Source organism: Apis mellifera, linkage group LG1, assembly GCF_003254395.2.
Source record: "Apis mellifera strain DH4 linkage group LG1, Amel_HAv3.1, whole genome shotgun sequence".
In the NCBI taxonomy this organism is placed as follows: domain Eukaryota; kingdom Metazoa; phylum Arthropoda; class Insecta; order Hymenoptera; family Apidae; genus Apis; species Apis mellifera.
The window spans coordinates 21,846,866-21,867,064 of NC_037638.1; the positions used below are offsets into that span (position 1 = coordinate 21,846,866).

A 20,199-nucleotide genomic window follows, 5' to 3' on the forward strand; every position below is an offset into this window, starting at 1 on the left:
CCGTTCCGCCGCACGAAAAAGGAGTTTCGAAACGGCGAAAAGCCCGCCGGCGGGATGTTCCAACCAACGTCGAACTATTTCTTTTTTTTCTCTCTCTCTATCGCCTCCCTCCCCTCTTCCCTTTTCGAGTCGCTTCCCGCCGAATTGATCCCCGCATTACAAAGAAACGGGTGTATAATCTATGCATGGAACTTTTGATAGACTCCTCGCATCGGTTTAATGACCGTTTTACGCGTTACAAAGAGTTCCTCTCTCGCTCGTCACCTCGTTTTTTGGCAGTGCATTAAAATTTCAATTTCGATCATCTCTCTCTATTTTTTTTTTTTTTTTCGAAACTCCGTAAACGTTCCATAAATGGCCTCGGATATATATATATATATGTATATATCGATGTTATAAATATAATACATCGATGGATTAGCAAAGAGGGGTGGATAATTATCGTTGTTTACAGGGAAACGTATAACCCGAAAAAAGAGTAATCCGCGCGCGTTGATTGAATTGCGGTTCGAAATCGATGTTCGATTCCGTCGTGTTACGGCATCACGTCGAAAGATGATCGTGGAAAATTTTTTTGAAAAAAAAAGATCAATTCTCTCGACGAAATCGTTCCTGTGTAAGAATCCTGCCTCGTTCGTTGTCGTGCATTAATCGCGATTTAACACTTTTTTTTAACAGAGTTGTACATTCCACGATACGTAAAATTAATATATGGCTTTGAGAGAGGGGAGGGGAGGGATTCGATAATTCATCGGCGATTATACCGAAACGTCGGATGGAAATGTAATAACGCGCGTAGATCAAACAACAAGATCGGTGGTCGGGATATAGAGGCGAAGCGGGTACAACGGGGGAACAAAATTAATATTTTAATATCGGAGAGAAAAGGAACGATTAATAAAAAAAAAATAGAAAAAGTTTTGCTTTTCCTTTTTCGTCGGAGAAAGGGGCGGCCGTTAAAAGAAAGTAGAGATTCGATCTAAATAAAACTCGACGGATCTGAAAGTCTTCCGTAAAAGTTTATTCAAATGATAGCTCGAAACCCGGCGTTTTTCTCCTATCTAAAAATTCTGCCCGATGATTTACGATATCCTTATTTATGCACCTAGCGTTTAATAACGGAACAAAACGGAAACGGGCCACGACTCCCGACACCGTCACGCGACACGCCTCGGGTATATAACCTCGCTGCTAGTTCGAAAAAAAAGAAAAAAAAAACTTTGGTCTCTTTCGAAAATCGAATTCGTCCATTTATAAAATTTTACGTCACGTTCCCTTTGTCACTTTCGATTTTAATAATAATAATCGATGTATCGTTTCGAATTAATTTACTTGCAAATTTCGTATTTCGTGTATCAAACTTTCATTCGCAATTAATCTCTCTCGATCTAATCGAATCGAATTTTATATTATTATGTGACGATGAAACATTTACAACGATCGATTTTGATTTTTTTTTTTTTATAAAAGTTTCTTCCTCGTCGAATCGATCGTTAATCCGGACGAAAAAAAAAAAATAAAGCGAAACTAATCCAGGCACGCGTCAGAAATATTACCGATCGTTTACCGAAATATCTTGTAATCGATGGTTTTTTGGTCGATTAGAACGACACGAAAGCGCCATTCGCGTGGAAAATGGCCAGGCACGAAATGAGGTCCGCGCGCGCGCGGTTACACAGATTCAGTTTTAGCCGGAAACACGGGGGACGCGATTGATCGGGAAACCGAATCGAGGAACTCGTTCAGAATTTCCCTCGTCTCGCGACCGATGGCGAAAAATCAATTAACCAACCACCCGAAGGGAAGATTATGAAAAATCGTTTTGATTTTGGACCGTGTGAAAAAAGAGAGGGGGAACAGCGAACGATGTAAAACGCGGCTCGTTGAGGCGAGGATCTTTAATCGAGGAAGGAATCTCTTTGTGTGCGAAACAAGCGAGCAGAATCGGTGTTGAAGGGGACAGGAGCCGGCCGAAAATCGGAGGATCGTGCCCCATTGACGTATATTTTCGTCCTCGCGCCCTCGGTATTTTATCCAACTCCTCGAGTGGACACGAGCGAAACGAACGATCCGGACGGAGGGAAAAAAGGAGAAAACAAGAAAGAAAGGAAGGAAGGAAGGATGTAGGAAGGACGAAGGGAAGAAACGCGTGGAAAATTGATCGCTTCGAGAAGAACCGTGATCGTTCGTTTGTGGACGAATGATTACCGTCCGCGTCACGATGACCAGGCGGAAAAGGAGTATCTCCCTATGGGAGATGTAATTGGAAAGCTTTCGAATATTAATCGATCGCGTCTTGAAAAGGCTTGATTAACGATTGATGATATTAACGAAACGAGACGATTAACGTGCACGGATTACTTTCTCGGGATTTTCCATTTTTTTTTTCTTCCCTCCTCCTTTTAATTTCGATTTAATCGCAGTATTATTGTTGATTATTTACGTTAATTAAGAACGGATATTATTTCAATTGGCGCATTAATTGGTTACGTTTGTTTGCTTTTTTTCTTTTTCCTTCTTTTTTCTTTTTTCAAGCGTGATAAATGAGCGTTGGGTATATAATTAAAATTGCCGTGCAGCAAATCTGAAGATTGAAGAAAAAAAGGAGAAATAAGGCGGACGCGATCTGCAATTTGTTTCAGTCGGAACGAGCAATTAATCGATCTTACTTGTTGTCTACGTACTTCGTCACGAGGAGTTCGATCCGCTCGTTTTGCGAGTAAGATGCCGCGATTACGTTCCACTTCATAGTTGAATGGGTTGTAAAGTAATTTCATTCTTCGATGCTTGTTTTTTAGCGCGGAATTTCTAAACGAGCATTTTATGTTCTTCGTTTTAAATCCCTTTCTTTTTCTTTTTTTTTTGGAAACGCACGATACTAAATCGTTATTGAATTTTTTCGAACGGAAATCTATCTTGGACGATTCGATTTTTTATCGTGGCATGTAATAACATTTACATGTATATGTATATATTTTTTCGTTACGCGAATAGCTCTCTCGTAACGAGAACAGTGTAATATAAACAGGAACAGCGAAAAGATTTAGTGCAGAATCTCTAAAAAAAAAAGGAAATTGATTTCAGATTGTGATTGCTGTGATGAGACGAAAGTGGTGTGACGAATGTCGACGAAAAAGCCTCTGTTCCAGAAAGAATTTTCCCCAGGATAATTTCCCTCGCAGACACCATAAGGATGTGTGTGCGACGATCATGTCAGAGTGGAGAAACAAGAGAACACAACACAACAGGAGCATCTCTTTCCGTAGCATTCCGGACGGTGACAAGAGGTAAAGGGGAAAAAGATCCATGGCAGCACACACGTTCTGGCGTTCTTTTTTTTTTGTATGTATGTATAAAGTAATTCTGTTTTTTTTCTCTTTTTTTTTTCCTTTCCATTACGAATCAGACCTGGAATAGTAGCGTCGCAGAAGGAATTCTTAACTCGCGATATTCGTAATATAACGAATTATTATTATTCTCGAACGACAAATCTCAATTTCTCGTTGATCTTTCGTAAAAATCGTATCACGTTTTAAAAATCTCCTTCTGCGAATTCTCCAATTACCGCCACGATCGTGATTCTCATCAATTATAAAAATCGTGAAGATAAAAAAATAAATGGATAAACGAATTGTGCAATTACGTAAAAATTTCGAATCGATAATCTCTAATGGATCATTGCAACGGATCTGCTAACTGGCCAACGCAAAGCGTTGCAATGATCTACAGAAGCGTGGCACGATCGTGGCTGTAACCAGCTGTACAAACATCCACCAAAACTCTCTCCATAAGAGTTTTATGTATTACATAATAAACTTGTGGCATGCAATTTGGTCGCTTATGTGTCAATATGGAGCAAGGATATCACGGGAGGTGCGATATGTACATTGCTTATTTACAGAAAAAAAGAAAAAAAAAAAAAAAAGAAGAAGAAGAAGAAATTCTCAGTTTTCTCAGACCAGTAGTGTTACCAGTGGTGTTCGCCCTCGTAAATTTTCGCCCGTTCTCGTCCCTCCCCTCCCTACCTGTATTCTACCGATTCCCTACCCTTATATATATATATATCCATTCCCTTACCACCCCTTACAACCCTGTTCCACGAGAGTAACGAGAAATATTCGTTGGACTTTCGCCGCGTTCTCGTGATTGGAATACTTTTAAGTACCTAACTGGGAGCTCTCTAACTCTCTCGCCTTCTCTTCTTCACCGCATCTCTCTCCCTCTCTCTCTTTATCCTTTTCTACTCTTCAAGTCTCTTCCTCTTAATCTGCCAGGGGATTAAACGAGTTTTGTCGAGAGAACTTGAGGATAGAACTAGAGTGTGCGGATACATTTTGCGTGTTGTTCTTAAAACGAGATACATCCGATACGTTGTTTTTGCCGGTATAATCGTCGATTATTCGAATATGAATTTGAGAGAGATTTCGATCGATGTCTCTCATGATTTTACAAAAATTGTATGGTAAATTATAAATTTGGACAATTTAAAATTTAAAAATTATTCTTGGAGAATTGTTTGCGATTATCGGGGATGAGACAAAGATTTTCTTTCCTTTTCTTTTTTTTAAGAACGATATTTAAGCGAATTTCATCGAAGCAACGTAGAAAATAATAGAATTTTTTTTTTTATCACAACACACACACACGATCAATCACAATGTCGTAAACGCGTTCTCACGATGGTCTCACGAGCCGCAACGCGTATTAATAGTTTATCGACGGTCGAATGCTTGCTCGCCAATTACGGTCCACGTCTATTAACCGTTTCGACCGGCCATTTAAGGGAACTAATGAAAATCCCGGCGGAGTAAGCCTCGTTTTGCTCTCGATCGTCCTCGATCGGAGAAAAAATTCCGAGAGGGGTAACCGGACAAACATGTTGGAGTGAGTTATTTTTTGAATAAAAAAAAAGAAAAAAAAAAGGACGAATGAAAAATCCGAGAACGAGAAACGCACGAGGGAAACGATGGTTGCCTTTTAACGCAGAGAGACTAGAACGAGACGAAGAGAGGAATTAAAGAGAAAGAGAGAGAGAGAGAATATAAAATTGAAAAGAATAGAGAGAGAGAGAGAAGGGTTAAAAATCGGGCAAAAGAGGTGAGAGAGCGACCGCGACAACGACTATGATCGCGTTAACGTTTTTTTCAATTGAACGAAAGAGTTAATTTCGCGATAATACGATTATCGAGGGAATTCGCGCGGCTGCAATTAGTTTAGGCTAAATGCGAAGCCCGGGATTGCGGGTCGAGATTGGAAAGGGCCGGCGAAAAAAATACAGATTGATCGAATTAAAGGAAATCGGCGGACGGGAGGAGGAGGGAGAGAGAGGCGGCGGGTTGTAATTTTCGATCGATCGATAGAGATTGACACGGCTTATTCCATGCAAATGCAATTATCGTTTCGAGAGAAATTAGTCGGAGAAACGAGACGATCCAAAACTGTCTTGCCTCCTCTCTCGATTTTATCGAAACGAGTATATGAATAATATATATATTTTGATCGATATTTGTCTCATCCTCGACTCATTTGTTCGTGAAAAATTTCCATCCAAGAATTTTTGGAGAATCGAATCTATCTCGCTTTGGTATTTCCTCGATAAATTAACGTTTACTCACGATTTTTCTCCGATCCCCTACTATTTTCAGGCTACGAAACATCTCGAGGAAACTCGCTACGCGAGAGTGAACGCCCGCAGAGGAATAAAAGGATAAACACGGACAACTATCGAAACCTTGCTCTTAATACGCGAAAACAACGATGTTGATCGTTTCATTAGTAGCCGCTCATTCGTCCCGATAAAACGGGGAAAACGGAGGAAATTGTTTATCAACGAACCGTGCAAGGGGGAAACCAGGGAACCAGGGTGGATTTCCTTCCCATTTTTCCTCTCACTTTTTCTTCTCCTCGATCAAACAGCGAACACAACGAACAACGGGTTTGGGTTTTGATAAATATCGGGCAAAGGAGGAGGAGAAGAACATCGCGTTTCGAAGAAACGGAAGACGTTCCCGTAATTGTTCCCGGCCCGAGATTAGGTCCGGGATGATTGCGATACGAAATTACGTTCTTCTCACGTTTCCCTGCCACGGTTAATTATCCTCCTTGGATACGATGACGAATCGTGAAATTGTTTAATGTATCTACGTCGGATCGATTACGCCGTATCACATCCCCCTCCCCGTGAAACAATCTCCTTTCTCTGCCTACCCTCGCCACCCTTCTTTCTATTCCCGTCTCTCCTCTTCTTTGTTCCTTTCTCGTTCGTGCGTGCGTGCGTGTGTGTGTCCTTCCTTCTTTTTTATTTTTACTTTTTTTTATTTTTATATATATTTTTTTTTTTGCTCCTTTCTCTCGTCGATCGGTCGTTATTAATTGGCAAACTAACAAGCAGCCAGGAATCAGAAAACGTTGAATTTAATTTCCGAACGTAACGAGAATCGACGCGCGTTCAGTTTGTGTCATCGATTATCGTCGGTGTACAACGGTGACTGAATAGAAATATTCGCGAAAATATAAATATTAAGAATGCAAACAACGATCGTGCTGCTCTAAATACATATATATTCTATTTTTTTTTTTTTTTTTTTTTTTTTTATTTGCATCATTCAGTCAAATCCAGGCGATCGTGTCGTGTTTATTAATCAAATATTAACGCTCGTAATTCCTCCGTTGACTGCATTCGCGTTAAAGAATCTTTAAAGAGGTACGTTCCTTCTTTTTTTTTATTTACATTTTTTAATGGCTCGAATGATGAATGATTAAACGTCGCTGATTCTCAATGGCCGCATCGCGATAAAGGAGAAAAAGAAGGAGAAGGAGAGAGAAAGAGATAGAGAAAAGAAAGAAGTTTATATCTTAGTAGAAAAAAAAGAATCTTGAAGGATTTCTCGAAGTTTTCGAACTGGTTCCCTGGTCGGTCCGAGTTAACGAGGAGAATCGAATCATCGAGTGGCTATTAGCGCAATGTAATTACCCAGCGATTGCGCAACCTGGTGGAAAGAATCCGTTCCCAGAAGGTTCGGGACAGCAAGCATTAGCCTTTTCTCGATCATCATTTTATATGGTATGTATACTTAGTCGAGTTGTTTTTCACGTGGAAAACTTTGAAACTTTCATTTTCTTTCATTACGTTACAGTCTCGTCGAGAAATTTGGAAAAATGGAACCTCTGCACGTCCATGAATGTTAAATTAATAATTGCCAATGAAAGGAAACTTAGGAATGCAAAATAATTTCGAGGTATTTGTAAAATATTCGAATGTCCATCTCCTAGATTTTTGCAAAATATCATAAATTTATATATCGTTACCTAATATTTGACTAATGAAAATTTCAAACAATTCAAAATATCAAGCAATTGCCGTATACCAATGCGTATAGAAAAAGCAAGAAAAAAAAGAGGATAGCTAATCGATTGCGAAAGTTCAACTACGAATCGAATAAGAAGAAAGCGCCAACAACGTAAGAAGCACTCTTAATCTAAAAATATTTGATTCTTCGAAATCAATGTTCCCTTAATTTTGAAAAAGATCAAAGCAACTCGAATCACTGGATCGTAACTTCCTCGGTTAATTCGAAACTAATTTTCTTTAACTAATCTCGAGAGTAATTAACCGACCACGGATCGCAAGAGGATCGTGTAGCAACGAATCGAAGAAGAAGAGCAAGGAACATTGATCGCAGCACCTCAACCTCGATCTCGCGGCGTTAATTCGACGCTCGAAACTAATTTTCGCTAATTTCCGCGCTGGAAACTCCTCGCGGATTGGTCATTTTTCCCCCCCTCCCCTCCCCGAGGGGGATCTATCCCCTAATCCCGGCGTGGCAGATTGAAGAAATTGAAGAAAATCCGGGAAACGAACCGCGTCATTTCTCAACGGGTGTAATGAACATTTCCACGGTTACGCGCGGCGCGCGTCATTAATTCCAGAGCACTCGCTGCGGGAACCGGGCCGTTCAATTTCATTAATCGTTCCCGAGCCCCGCCCCCCCCCTACCCCGGTTTCACTTAAATCGTAATCTCGTACGTGGCCGGCCCCAACCCCCTTGATAAATCTCGAAAACCGTAGACCTGTACAACCGTCAATCCGTCGTTTCGACGCCGGTTCCCGGCTTTGTCCGTAAACCCATCCACGTTAATCCGCGATCAATGTTCCTCAACATGCCGCTTGGATCAGACGAATCCCCCGATGAGGGGGATTTTTTCAACTCCGTTTGCTTCTCGCCCGAATTGCGAGAAATTTCTTTCCATCCGTGATTCGACTACTCTTCTTATCGCGTGTCGCGTTAACGGATTCTTGAATTATAATAAAAGGAAGGAGGAAGTTGGTCAGAGAAAGAGAGATTGTTCGCTTCGCCGACAATGCCAACTACAGGTTTGGAGATGCGCCGAGAGAGCGAGAAAAGAGAGAAGATGGAGGAGGAGTAAAAATTAGATTGCACGTAAACGCTAGTTTTTTTAAAGTATCTTGGATTTTTCTGGGATACGCTTGCTCCATTTTGCTTGGCTCACTTCTGAGAAAGAAAGGATGGTTAAACGTTGGAGAAACGCGTCGACTGGTATCTTGGATTCTTCTTATCTTTGTCTCGAGCGTATATGTACGGGATTGAAATTTAAACTCGATTTAAATTTAAATTGGGGGAAAAATCAATCGAGCGGATGGAAGGAAGGAAGGAAGGAATTTTTTGAAACGTAAACCGAAGGCTTACAAAGCTCTTATTCAGGATACCAGGCAACGCGTTAATGACGGAAACAAAGTCTCGTTATTCACGGGGATCGCATTAACAAAGGATCTTTCGAAGCGAAACACAGTGAAAGGTAGACCCGGAACACACGTAGCGGTAAATGTTTCAAGCGGGAGGTATGTGCATGCGTGTGAATTTTTATGAAAATCGATGCACCTTGCGCCAACTACGATCTGATGTTAAGGGAGAGAGTAACGGGTTAAACAACGGGTCGATTATTGAAACAGAGAGAATCGAAAAAAAAAGAGAGAGGAGGAGGAGAGAAAAAGAGAAAAGAAAACGAAGCGGTATGAAAAATGTATAAGTTACTCGTAAATAAATAAATAAATAAATAATTCTTCGAATCGAATGAGTTGACTCGCGCCGTTGATTCTCGAGTTCTTAACTTAAAAGAACGATGATACTCGTGTGAACGGTGTACCAGATTCCTACTAAACAATGTTAAAACTCATCGAAAGTCGAGAAATGATTACTGGAATAATAATTTTGTCGATAAAAGAAAAAGGATCGAAACCCTTCGAGAAAATGAAACGCGACGATCGATCAAGAGAAATATCCAATCTCGGCTGGAATTAAACATTTACACGTATACTTAAATATATCCTTATTTTTGTAATGGAAAATCGCTGGTACACCGATATCCATCCGAGTATCGATAAGTGCAACAACTAATGTATAAATCGTTGCACGAAAAAATTGCACGAAAGTTATTTTTGAGACACGGCACAAAGGGAAGGGTGAAAAGTCGCCGCGGTCTAGATCGATCCTCGAGGAGAGAAGAGGGAAGCAAAAAAAGGAATTTATATAGACGACTCCAGAGATTCGAGAGAGAGAGAAGAAGACGAGCAAGTACGGAGTGATTACGATCAGCGGGCAAAGCTGATGGGTTGATCTTCTTCTCGATCGATTCCGCGAAATGAGTTAAATTGACGTCAAATTCTGCTGTCTCGTCTTGCGAAACGCAGATAGAGTGTGTATAATCGCGCGTGGAATCGCGACATGTTACGTGCACGACTTTACGCACGGTGTAGGCAACGCGGTGGAACTTCTCCACTTAAAGTTAATCCGGAAGTTATTACTCCTCGACGACGAGAGCAGGTCCTTAGACCGTCTCCGCGCGGCCAACTTTGAAACGTTTTTTTTTTGAAAAACGTACTTCAACGTACCTCTCTCAAACGATGGCGCGTTTCGATATTAACACGCGTATTTCTCTTCTTACGCGACGCATTCTTTCTCGCATTCGATTTTTCATCCGTTTTCTTTCACTCCGCAGCCGGCCACGAGGATCGAGCTCATCGCAAAGCGACGATGGAAGGAATACGATTTCGATTCGTCATCGCGATTATCTTTCCCAATTATTCACGGTACCGGCTGACGTTGTCTTATATTATCGTTGGTCGTTGAACCGCACATCGTTTCCTTTTTTTCGTCGTTTCGTTTCGTTAAAATTAATATCCGCCACGATTAATCATAATGACGAAATTCGCGCGATGAATCCCGGCGAATCAACGAAATTTCGCGTCACCGTACCCTCTTCGTCTTTGTCTCGTCTCTCTCTCTCTCTTCTCTCCCTCTTAACAGCTCTCCTCTTCGTTCGAATTTTCGAATCGAATCGATCTATAGACCAACGGATGCGACATAAATTCCGCTTTGCTTTTGTTTTTTTTTTTGTTCAAACAATTTGACGATCTTCAATTCGAGAGAAGAAAAGAAGAAGAAATGATAATAATAAAAAAAAAAAAACAAAAAATAGAACAATAGAATAGAAACAGGAATCCGCAGGACAGGTTGGATTTTGTCAAAAATACGGAATCTTGTGGAAATACGTGGATCTTGTGACAAGCGGAAATGCGGCGCGTGAAACGCGCTTGCATTTCGCGTGTACATATATGTATATATATATATTTTATTATTACGAGTACGTGTATACTTTGGTGTGCGTGTACGTGTGCGAGTCTGAGACATTGGAGATCGCAAAGACACGAAGAACGAAGGAGAATAGAGGGGATGTTCGCGAGGGACCGGGATAGAGAAGCGACCGCTGAGTTTGCGATTCTTCCTACCGCTCTGATCCGCCGCGAAATACGCTCTTCAATGGTCGAGCAATTGGCCAGTTCGCCGGACCATATGAAGCCGTCCACTCCTTCCTCATTTTCCTTCCTTCCTCCCACCCTCCCTCCTCTTGGGCATATCCTCTTTCCCATCCCATCCCATCCTTTACCCCTTTCGCCATTTATTTCCTCGCGATCTCGACTCCATTTCTCTTTGCTCCATTTCTGGGGCGGTCAGGGAGGGAGAGGGAGGGTGGGGAATAAGGAGAGGGAACGGCGTCGAGGAAGCTGATTCCGTGGTGGTATCATTCTTCTATAGTGTTCAATCCTTCGAAATTATTCTCTCGATCTCGAAAAAATATTTGTATAATCTAATAGGAATATCGTAAAAAAGAAAAATCTTCGTGATCTTTTTTCTATTTTTCGTTATTCTTTCCTTGAACGCGAGTCACGCGAAGCATAACACGAAGCGTCGAAATTTTTCGTTTCATCCTCCCTTTCGAAACGCGTTGTTGACTGAAATATTTCATTCGATCGCGTTTTTCACGCGAGAAAGGTGGCACATTGGAACAATGGAAACTTTCAACGAAATTGGACACAACGAAAATGAAAGAAAGATCCGCGTGAATATTTGAACGATTAATCTCGAGGAGACGATTCCGCGGTTCGAGCAAAAGGCCACCATATATTTCCAAGTACATATATATATATCTGCGCGAAATCGAGAATCGAATTTCCGCATTTCTCCACGGTTTAATAATTTTTCACTTCGACCGATCAAACCGTTCAATCGCGCGGCTAACTGGTTGCCAGGGCGAAGATGCGCGCGATCGGATCGAGATTCGTTGGTGATAGATCGTATAGATCCCCGCCCCCTCTCCTCCCTCCGTCCAAGGTCATCGAAAGACTATGATCGATATACGGACACGGGATCGCATACACGCGCGCACGGAACTCGTTCAGGAAGCGTTTCTCGTTATCCGCGCGGGGAACGAGTTAGAATCTCAGGTGTCATGCTGGATATCTCTCGAATGGCTCTGGTAAAAGGTTGGCCGTGTAGATACCGATCCATGTGGAAAGTCGGATCGCTCGATAACCCGGGGACCAAAGTGACAAGCGCGATCTACGCCTCGATCGGATCGAACGTCTCCTTTAATTGGTGCTAGTCCAGACTCATTAACGATAGAGAATATCTGGCGGAACGCTGTCCATTTTTCCAATTCCCCTTCCTTCTTTTCTCTTCTTCTTCTTCTTCTTCTTCTTCTTCTTCTTCTTCCTCGCTTTCGATAGAATATCGAATAGTACGTTCGAGATTCGGTTTCGATACCATCATCATCGTGATTCCTCGACGCGATTTCGTGGAACAGGGATGAAGGATCAAAGGAATCAAGCTGATTGTATATGTGTTGAGTGTGTGTGTATGTATATGTGTATATGATAGGATGCAAGGACGTCGATGATCGGAATACTTACTCGCTGTTGAGCACCCGGAAGGATTTGGGCGACATACAATTGACGCTCCAGTCGGTGTTCCCGTGCTCGTTGCATATCGTTATCGAGAACCTTCCGTAATTCGCTCTGATAAGATGGATCAGCTTTCCCTCCCCGCACTCGATCCACAATGTTTTCCCCTCGCAGGCGTACGCGGTGTCGTACCTATCTGTAACAGAAATGGCACAAAATTAATATATAAAACATTTCAACTACTATTTGAAAACGAAATGATTAAAAATATTCCATTTTCCAATGGTTTCAAACTCCGTTGGAAGGAACGAAACTTGTCAAATGAACAATCGTCCCCAAAAAGGTACAATTTAAAGAAGTATTCCGTTCGATGGACAACCCAAGGAAGGAAAGCTTCATCGTTTCAAGCCTTAGCAATGTTTCATTTAGTCGAAAACAAGAGTGGTCTAATTAAAATCGCCACGATTCGCAAGAAGAACAATGAGAAAAGGAATAAAATGGCGCGAGTCGCAAAACTGCGAAGGAATAACATCGACGGCTTTTCGAATACGATAGTTGCAGCCAGACGGGAGAAGGTTGAATTACGAGCGAGTGAATAAGGGGGGAGTCCAGGGAGAATGGAAGGGGATTTGAGATTTGCAAGCGGCGAGAGAGTCAAGGACACGTCAAAGTAGCTTTGCACGAAATTACAGTGACGAGTCGGTTGGGGAGAAGGCGGTTTCGGCCGGGTGGTGGTTGTTGCCGGGCAGAAGGGTGCATTACCGACACGCGGTTGTTGCGCAGCCCCGTGTCGCGTTTCCAAGTGTAATGGAATTAAGATAAAGGACACCGGTGTATAGACGCGCGTATATATACAGGGGACGCAAACAATGAGAGAAGAGAGAGGAGGAGGGAGCGTAGTGTTCGAGCGACGGAAGATGAAGATAGCCGGCTCCGGCTCCGCTCTTTGTCGATCCCCAAACCCCATCCACACTGCGGAAAATGCCCTCGCGCCAGATTTCCTTTGAAAGCGAATTAGCGAATTTACAACCGCGACTTTCTTCGAAGAAAAGTCACCCTCCCCTCTTCCCTTCACTCTTGTGCTTGGTCATTTCATGATCAACGAGGAAATAATCATCTCGTGATTATTTTGATTTAATGGCCGCGAAAATGGGGGATGGAGATGTCTTTTCTCGAATTATTTTAAAGTTGGAGAGTATTGATATATTCTATCTAGTGTTCTCGATGTTTCGTTATTTATGCGGCGAGGATCGATAATTGCGAATCGAGAAAAGATGTACGAGCAAGAAAACTAACAGTCGTGAAACGTAGGTTCGAGCTTATTTGGACGGAGGAATGATAGATCTGCCATAATACCGGTCAGCCTTAACCCCAAGAGTTAAGGTGACGAGGAGAATGCGGGCGGTTGTGTCTGGAAGAAGGAAGAAGGTGGTGGAGAAGTAAGTCCCGAGAGGAACGAGGCGAGAGAGATAGGAAGAAACGAGAGGAGGAATAGAGACTGGTCTACTACAGTGGAGAAGAAGGGGTGTAATAACTCTGTCCCGTGAAAGCCCCGTCGTGAGTTCATTAGTTCCATACGGACGCGCCACAATGCCATTTTAGACCGCTGTTAGAACCTTCTCCTTCAACCTTCTTTCCCTTCTTTCCAACGTGTCCCGAATAATCGGCGAGTCGAAAAAAAATTCTAACGCGTCTCGAAAAATTCTTTCTCCAGCGTTATAAACATAGGGGAAAAAAGGAAAGAAAAAGAGGGAGGGGGGGGGGTAAAAAAGGTGCGACAACCGATACGAGATCGATATCGGCTTATTACGATTAATACAGTTTTTAGCCCGATCGTTTTTTCTTCCTAAGCCATCGATACGAGCGACGACAAAAAGAAACAAACAAGTTTACCTTTTAATAAGGTAAACGTGAGCCTATCAAAGTCGATTCGACAAAGAGCGTAACGCTGGTGCACGCTCCTGTACACGGGTATACACGGGTGTGTAGTATACATTAGGAAGAAAGGAGGCGTAAAAACGCAGGGCGTTTCGAAGCGGCGCGAAGAAACGCCGATTTTACGGTATCTCGGGGCTTTCCATTACCGTAAAAGATCCGAAGGAATTCGTTTTAAACGAGAACAAAATCGCCGGTCACGCTACAATGGATTCCTCGAGCCGTGGGGCGGAGGGAAGGAAGGAGGAGGAGGGGAGAGAAAATAGTAGATTTTATAGGATCCGAGTAATTTCTCACCGGTTTCCTTCCCTAGGTGTTCGTGCCGACCCACGGTTTGTCCGCCGGTTAATTAAGCCTGTCTCGATAACACCATAAGCGGCAGCTAATCGATACACACGCCTGTATCATTGCGGTTTCGACGAGCAGGGTTCGAAGCGGAAACCAGCCGTCCGTCGTCGCCGTGTATCGTGCGTATCCGTGTCACAGAAACGAATACTTTGCTACTACGGGAACGGAATAACCTTGGCTTCCGTGAAACGAGCGCGTGTCCTAACCGCGGCCGCATGTCGCTCCTCGTTCTCCCGCGCCGTCACTCGCAGCTGCGCTCCGCAACTGCATTCTCGCTCTCTGCCCTTCTAAGCGCGATGAAAAAAAGGCCGCGTTCAAGCTGACACCAGCTTCCTCCTCCGTTCGAACGCCGGCATTCCTCCCCCTTTTATCACGGAGGACCGGTCACTTTCGTCCACCCCTTTTTTCTTCTTTTCGTCCGCTTTCCGCCCTTTTTCTTTTTTCTCTCTCTCTCTCTCTTTTGCTTTTGTTCGTCGTTGCGTTGCACCGGAGGGGTTCCAGTTTTTCAGGCTTCCGAATTTAATGCAGGGGCGAGATGCATTCGCGTGTTTTAGCGGTATGGGTTAAAGGTGTGAGTTCGAGGTGTCGTTGCCTTTTTGAATATGTTATAAGAGACGCGTTGTGTGTGTGTATAAGAGAGGTGTGATAACATCCCCTCCCGTTTAGAAGGCAAATGCGGAACAATAAAATGGGGGAGAAAGGAGGGATGATGTTCGTATTTTTTTTTTTTCTAGTCGAAAGCATTAAGGTATGGCGATAATTAATTGCGATCTCTCGACGCGAAGAGGGAGGAAAACTTGGATGACTCTTGGTTTTCATCGAGTCAAACGCGATCTGTTCATTGTGAAGCCGGCGACAACGAGCTTTGCTCACTCGTCGTCGCTTAAACGCGCGCGGGTGAAAAAGGGGATGGAAAATTATTACGATTCGCGAGAGAAGGAGCGAGATTGAATGTGTCCCTCTGTTGGGAAAACTTGCCGTTTCGCGATTTCGCTGGCTGTCTTAGGGAAAAAAAATTTCCATCGGGCGGAAACGCGCGCACCCGAAGGATAATGACGACACGCGGAGATGGCGCGCGCCATAATCTAGCTCGTCGTCTCGACGCGCCAAAGAGAGAAAGAGAGAGGAAAATCCGCCTTCTTTTTGCCGGAGTTCTCGCGTTTGACCCTCTCGCATCGCACTTTGACGGAGTGCATTTCGAATGAATACCGTGAAAAGTTTTTAACGAGTGCACTCTCTCTCTCTCTCTCTGCTGCCGTCTCGCTGCAACGCCCCAGCGAAAATGACGACGACGCTGCCGAGATTCGAAGGTGTGAACGACGCTATCGCTCGGAGAAAAATATTCCAACGAGATTGCTGAACACTGAATGAACGCTTGCGATCGGATTGAAGACACGCGACAATCGTAGGAGAAATAACTGTGAGTGGAGATACGAAGTAATGCTCTTCTCGAAAATTTATCCATCCAGATATTGCTGGATGGTATCTTTTTAATCTCTCCTCTCGATCGTTACTCTAAAGTCTCCCAAGCATCTCCAAAAGGGATCTGGAATCAAGAAGATTGATTTTTTTTACGTGCAATAATTCGCGATTATTAAGCATTAACGCAACAACGTTGAAAGAGAGAAAGGTCTAATCAAGCGGATTTCCATCTTAGTCCCATTGAAGTTCTTTGAAGCGGGAGTCGTCGTCTCTTGTCGTCGCCGTCTCGCGACAGACACCGGGGGAAGGTGAGAACGCCGCAGGATTTCGTGCGGTCAATGCGCAGCCTGAACTCTGCCCAGGGATTCTAAGTACGGATTCTGAGGCGCAACGGGCTTCAAACTTGGCTAGGAACCCCTCCTCCTCCTCCTCCTCCTCCTCCCGTCTACGTGCACACGTCCCTGTGCGCACTCGAAGGCGCGGTTCCGTGTATCGACTGGCGCGCGCATAAGCGCGCGTGTACCCGTGAACGATGGGGTGGAAGCGCTTGAATACCGACAGCTCCTTCCCTCCGGGACGAAGTTTCAAGGGAGGCTTGCCCGAGTATCTGTGTTTCGAGTCGTTCGATCGTTCTCGGGGATTTACGGCGATCTCGAACGGAGGAGATAGATCAAGATTCGTTCGCGCGAATCCATCATCGGCCAAAAAACTATTTCGAGAAAATTCTCCGTTTCGATTCGAGTATCCTTTTCTCTTAATCATCCGATCTTTGAATAGTCTTCGCTGCTTTGCCCGAAATAAAATTGTGATTCGAAAAATTAAAATTGATAATTATAAGCGAATAATAACGGATAGCTCTACGCCTTTTAGATTCTCGAGTGAACTTTTGAACCTGGAATGAAATGATCGAGAGAAAGAGAGAGAGAGAGAGAAAAGGCGAGACCCAACACGTAGACGAGAAACAAGAAATCCAAAGTATCCAAGGTATTAGTGTTTCCCCGAGGGAGGATAATTAATTACCTGTAGCACCTGTAGCATCACACCAGCGGGCAGGACGTATCGCCAATAAAGCATTCGATATTTCTCGATTAATTCCAGATCCGTCCCGGCCGGTTGCGAGACACGAGACGTGTATCAGAGAGAGAGAGAGAGAGAACCGCGCCTTCCTTTCTCACCGGACATTCCGTGGACGGCGCGTGGAGGGAAAAGAGGAGAATTGCAGTTTACCATTAATGACTTGGGGTAATAATATATCGGAGGTCCGGCAAGCCGTGCCTCCCGCTGCCGCGGCGGCCAACTTGAAAGGGCCGACCTAACAGCGGGATGTCGTCAGCCCGATGCGGTCTTAGGCCTCGAAACCTTTACCACGGTATATATACACTCGCCGTGGGTGATGCCTTGTTGAAACACTGTGCGGCCATTGTTGTCCACGGACACAATTCCCTGGCTGGGGAACGCTCGCCGCGCCACCCTCTCGACCCCAAATGCGCTCTCCAACAACGATTTCCAACCAGACGATCCCGGACGAGGCGACCACCCTTTTTTTTCACCTGTGTCCGCCTCATCTACGAGTGTTGCGTACGAGAAAACGAAGTGACGCGAGGAGAAGAATTGTATGTATATAGAAAGAGAGAGATTCTTTTCACGCTTTAATATTCAACTATGAATTTGAAACAAAGAGGGGTCACTTCCCTCGGTTAAAAATTTACTGGAAGCCAACGTGGAAAAGCCCGCTTTCCCACCGTGGGATTTAAGACCCATCTTATCCTCTCACGATCGCTTCCTTTCCGATCTTATAGTAATATAAGAGAAATCAACGCGTGAAATCGTGAAAAATCTAACCGCGCTATCTAAACGGGCAATGTAACCGTGTTAAGAAGTAAACCGTGACACGCACGTTGTAATTATTTTCCCATCGGATTAAAATCTCTCGGAAGAAAACTGTTTCACCTCTGTGTTAAAGAGCACATGGAAAAGCGTGTCAATCCGTGTCAACAGAGAGAGGGAGGGGGAGCGTTTTCGTTTTCACGGGTATCGATCGAGGGCAACATTATAGAGACGCGAGTCGGTGCACTTCTCGTCCGGTTGGCCATGCATCTTTGGGCTCGGCGAGCAGAGCACACGGTTGCTGCACTCTCCGTGAACCGCTCCCGGGACGCATAAATCAAAGTCCTCCGTGGAGACTTGCCTCGGTTACGTTCTTCCTTACGTTTCCTCTCGCTCCTTCCTTCCTCGTTTCTCTACGCTTCTCCCACGATTGCTGCCGTAGAACGGATGCAGTCTCTTTCTCTTTCCAGCTTCTCGTCCTCTCCCCTTCGAACCAAGTCGAACGAGTGTCGCAGAATTTCTAATTCGAGCTAATCCTTTTTCGCCGCTCTAATTACATTATCAATTCACCGAGGGGTAAGGGACCTGCTGCTGGCCGGCGAGTGTGTATGCAGGCACGCGCGCGTGTATGCGCGCGTGCACGTACACGCGCGCGGATACGCTCGGTGCATCGGCATTTACATGGTCGGCCTGTTGCACGTCGCGGCCTCGTCGCGCTCCACTGATTTATGGCGACCGAATAAATTATAAGGAGCGGATAGAAAAGAGCGTCAACCGGCTTTGGAGGACGGTGTCGGCAATTATCCTTTTGTGCTCCTCCCCCCTTCCCTCGCGCACGATCGATTATCTCCTCGCCGAGGGCCGACGAGGTCGAAATTTTCGACCGTCGAATCGAATTTCGATTTTCGTGAAGAGTTATTTCTCTCGCGCTCTTGTATCCAGTCTCCCTTCTTTTTTTTTGGGAGAGCTTCGAGATTATTGAGCAGAGTAATGCAATTAAAGCTTGCATTTTATGCGAGAGGATTACGCTTAAAACGGCGCCCGAAACGCCGTAGTTTACGGTAATTATATACGATCGTTATTATTCTCATTTCCATTCGCTTTTCCTTCAAACAAAAATTAAATGTATTAAACGCTCGATATATCGTAGGATGAATGGTAAATTAGGGAGAGAGGAAGAGTGTGGAGAGAAGAGGGAGGAAAGGGAAAGAATATTTAATTACATATACTTAAATTTCTTCGAGTTCTCTCTCTCTCTCTCTCTCTCTAGATTTCCCTGGACAGATAAATCGCTAGCAAGAACGAAACACGACGCGTGTCTCCAACATCGCTCCCACGAGGGTGCGTCCCGATCTAATTATCATTCGAGACCCGATCGGAATGCCTTTGTCGTAGGAATCGAATTCCTACTTGGCCAGTGGTATAGGTGTGTCGCTGGTCAGCCTTAATTAGCCGACGCTCGCGACGGAAAATATATTTTAAAAGTCCGATCGGCTCGCTCGCTCGAGCTACACGTCGTAAGGATTAAACGATTAAACGTGATTCGTAATTACATCCCGTGAATAATGGAATTGGTATTTATGAAGTGTTGGCGAATCTGCTGCACGGACCTCTTCTTCCCCCCCCCCCCCCCTCCCCCCTCGGCCATAATGGATAACGCGATCCGGGCGTAATTTCGCGCTTAGGAAAGCACGTGGGCATAATTTACTACTTGGTCGAGCGAGAGACAGCTCCGGCTGAACGAGAGAGAAAGGATCGGCGGCGATCGGGAGGGGGAGGGGAATAAGCGCGCGACGATCGTTCGAGGCTATCGTCTTCTCTCGGCCGGTATTGTTGCTTGGCATGCCGGTCGGATCGTTTAACAGGGCTGGGAGGCAGATGCAGCGCTCGGAAACAAGAAACCGTATTATACGTCCTATCGCGTAGTTTTCACGATGACGTCATCTAAGATAGCGGATGGAGTAATACGAGACACCTCTTATCTGGCTTATTTAACGATCACGTTTCATACATCTCCCATTCATAATATTTTCATTGTACGAATCGCCGATCCAATTACTCGTGGATACGAAATTATCGATATACCGTAGAATAGATCGCGACAAAATACGATTTCGACGATTACCCCGATCGAATATCTCTCCCCGTTCTTTTCACATGTTCCACGATTTACAATTTACGCGAGGAATCGGTTGCTTCGTCGAGGAAGAAACAACTTCCTTTCCTCCACTCGACTCCCTTTTTATCGCGAAGATTAACTGCCCATCGCCCGTTTCTCATCGCGTTATTTATTTCCCTCCTTACACCCTCTATTTTCCTTTCGCGTCTACTATTCGATCGCGATATAATAAACCGGCGATCGGTGGATTAAGGTGGAAACATAACCATCGGGCAACATCATCATCGCG

The 20,199-nt window shown here is 44.2% G+C and overlaps 1 protein-coding gene across 8 annotated transcripts in view; it reads right to left on the bottom strand.

Annotated features, from left to right (window-relative positions):
* The window catches only part of LOC552142 (latrophilin Cirl), a 362,490-nt gene that overhangs the window by 26,934 nt on the left and 315,357 nt on the right, over positions 1-20,199 (bottom strand). For all 8 annotated transcript variants that reach the window (XM_006571349.3, XM_006571347.3, XM_006571350.3 and 5 more), the window contains one exon: positions 12,269-12,455. In XM_006571349.3, coding sequence (XP_006571412.1) covers positions 12,269-12,455 — 187 coding nt within the window. The remainder of the gene's footprint in view (positions 1-12,268; positions 12,456-20,199) is intronic.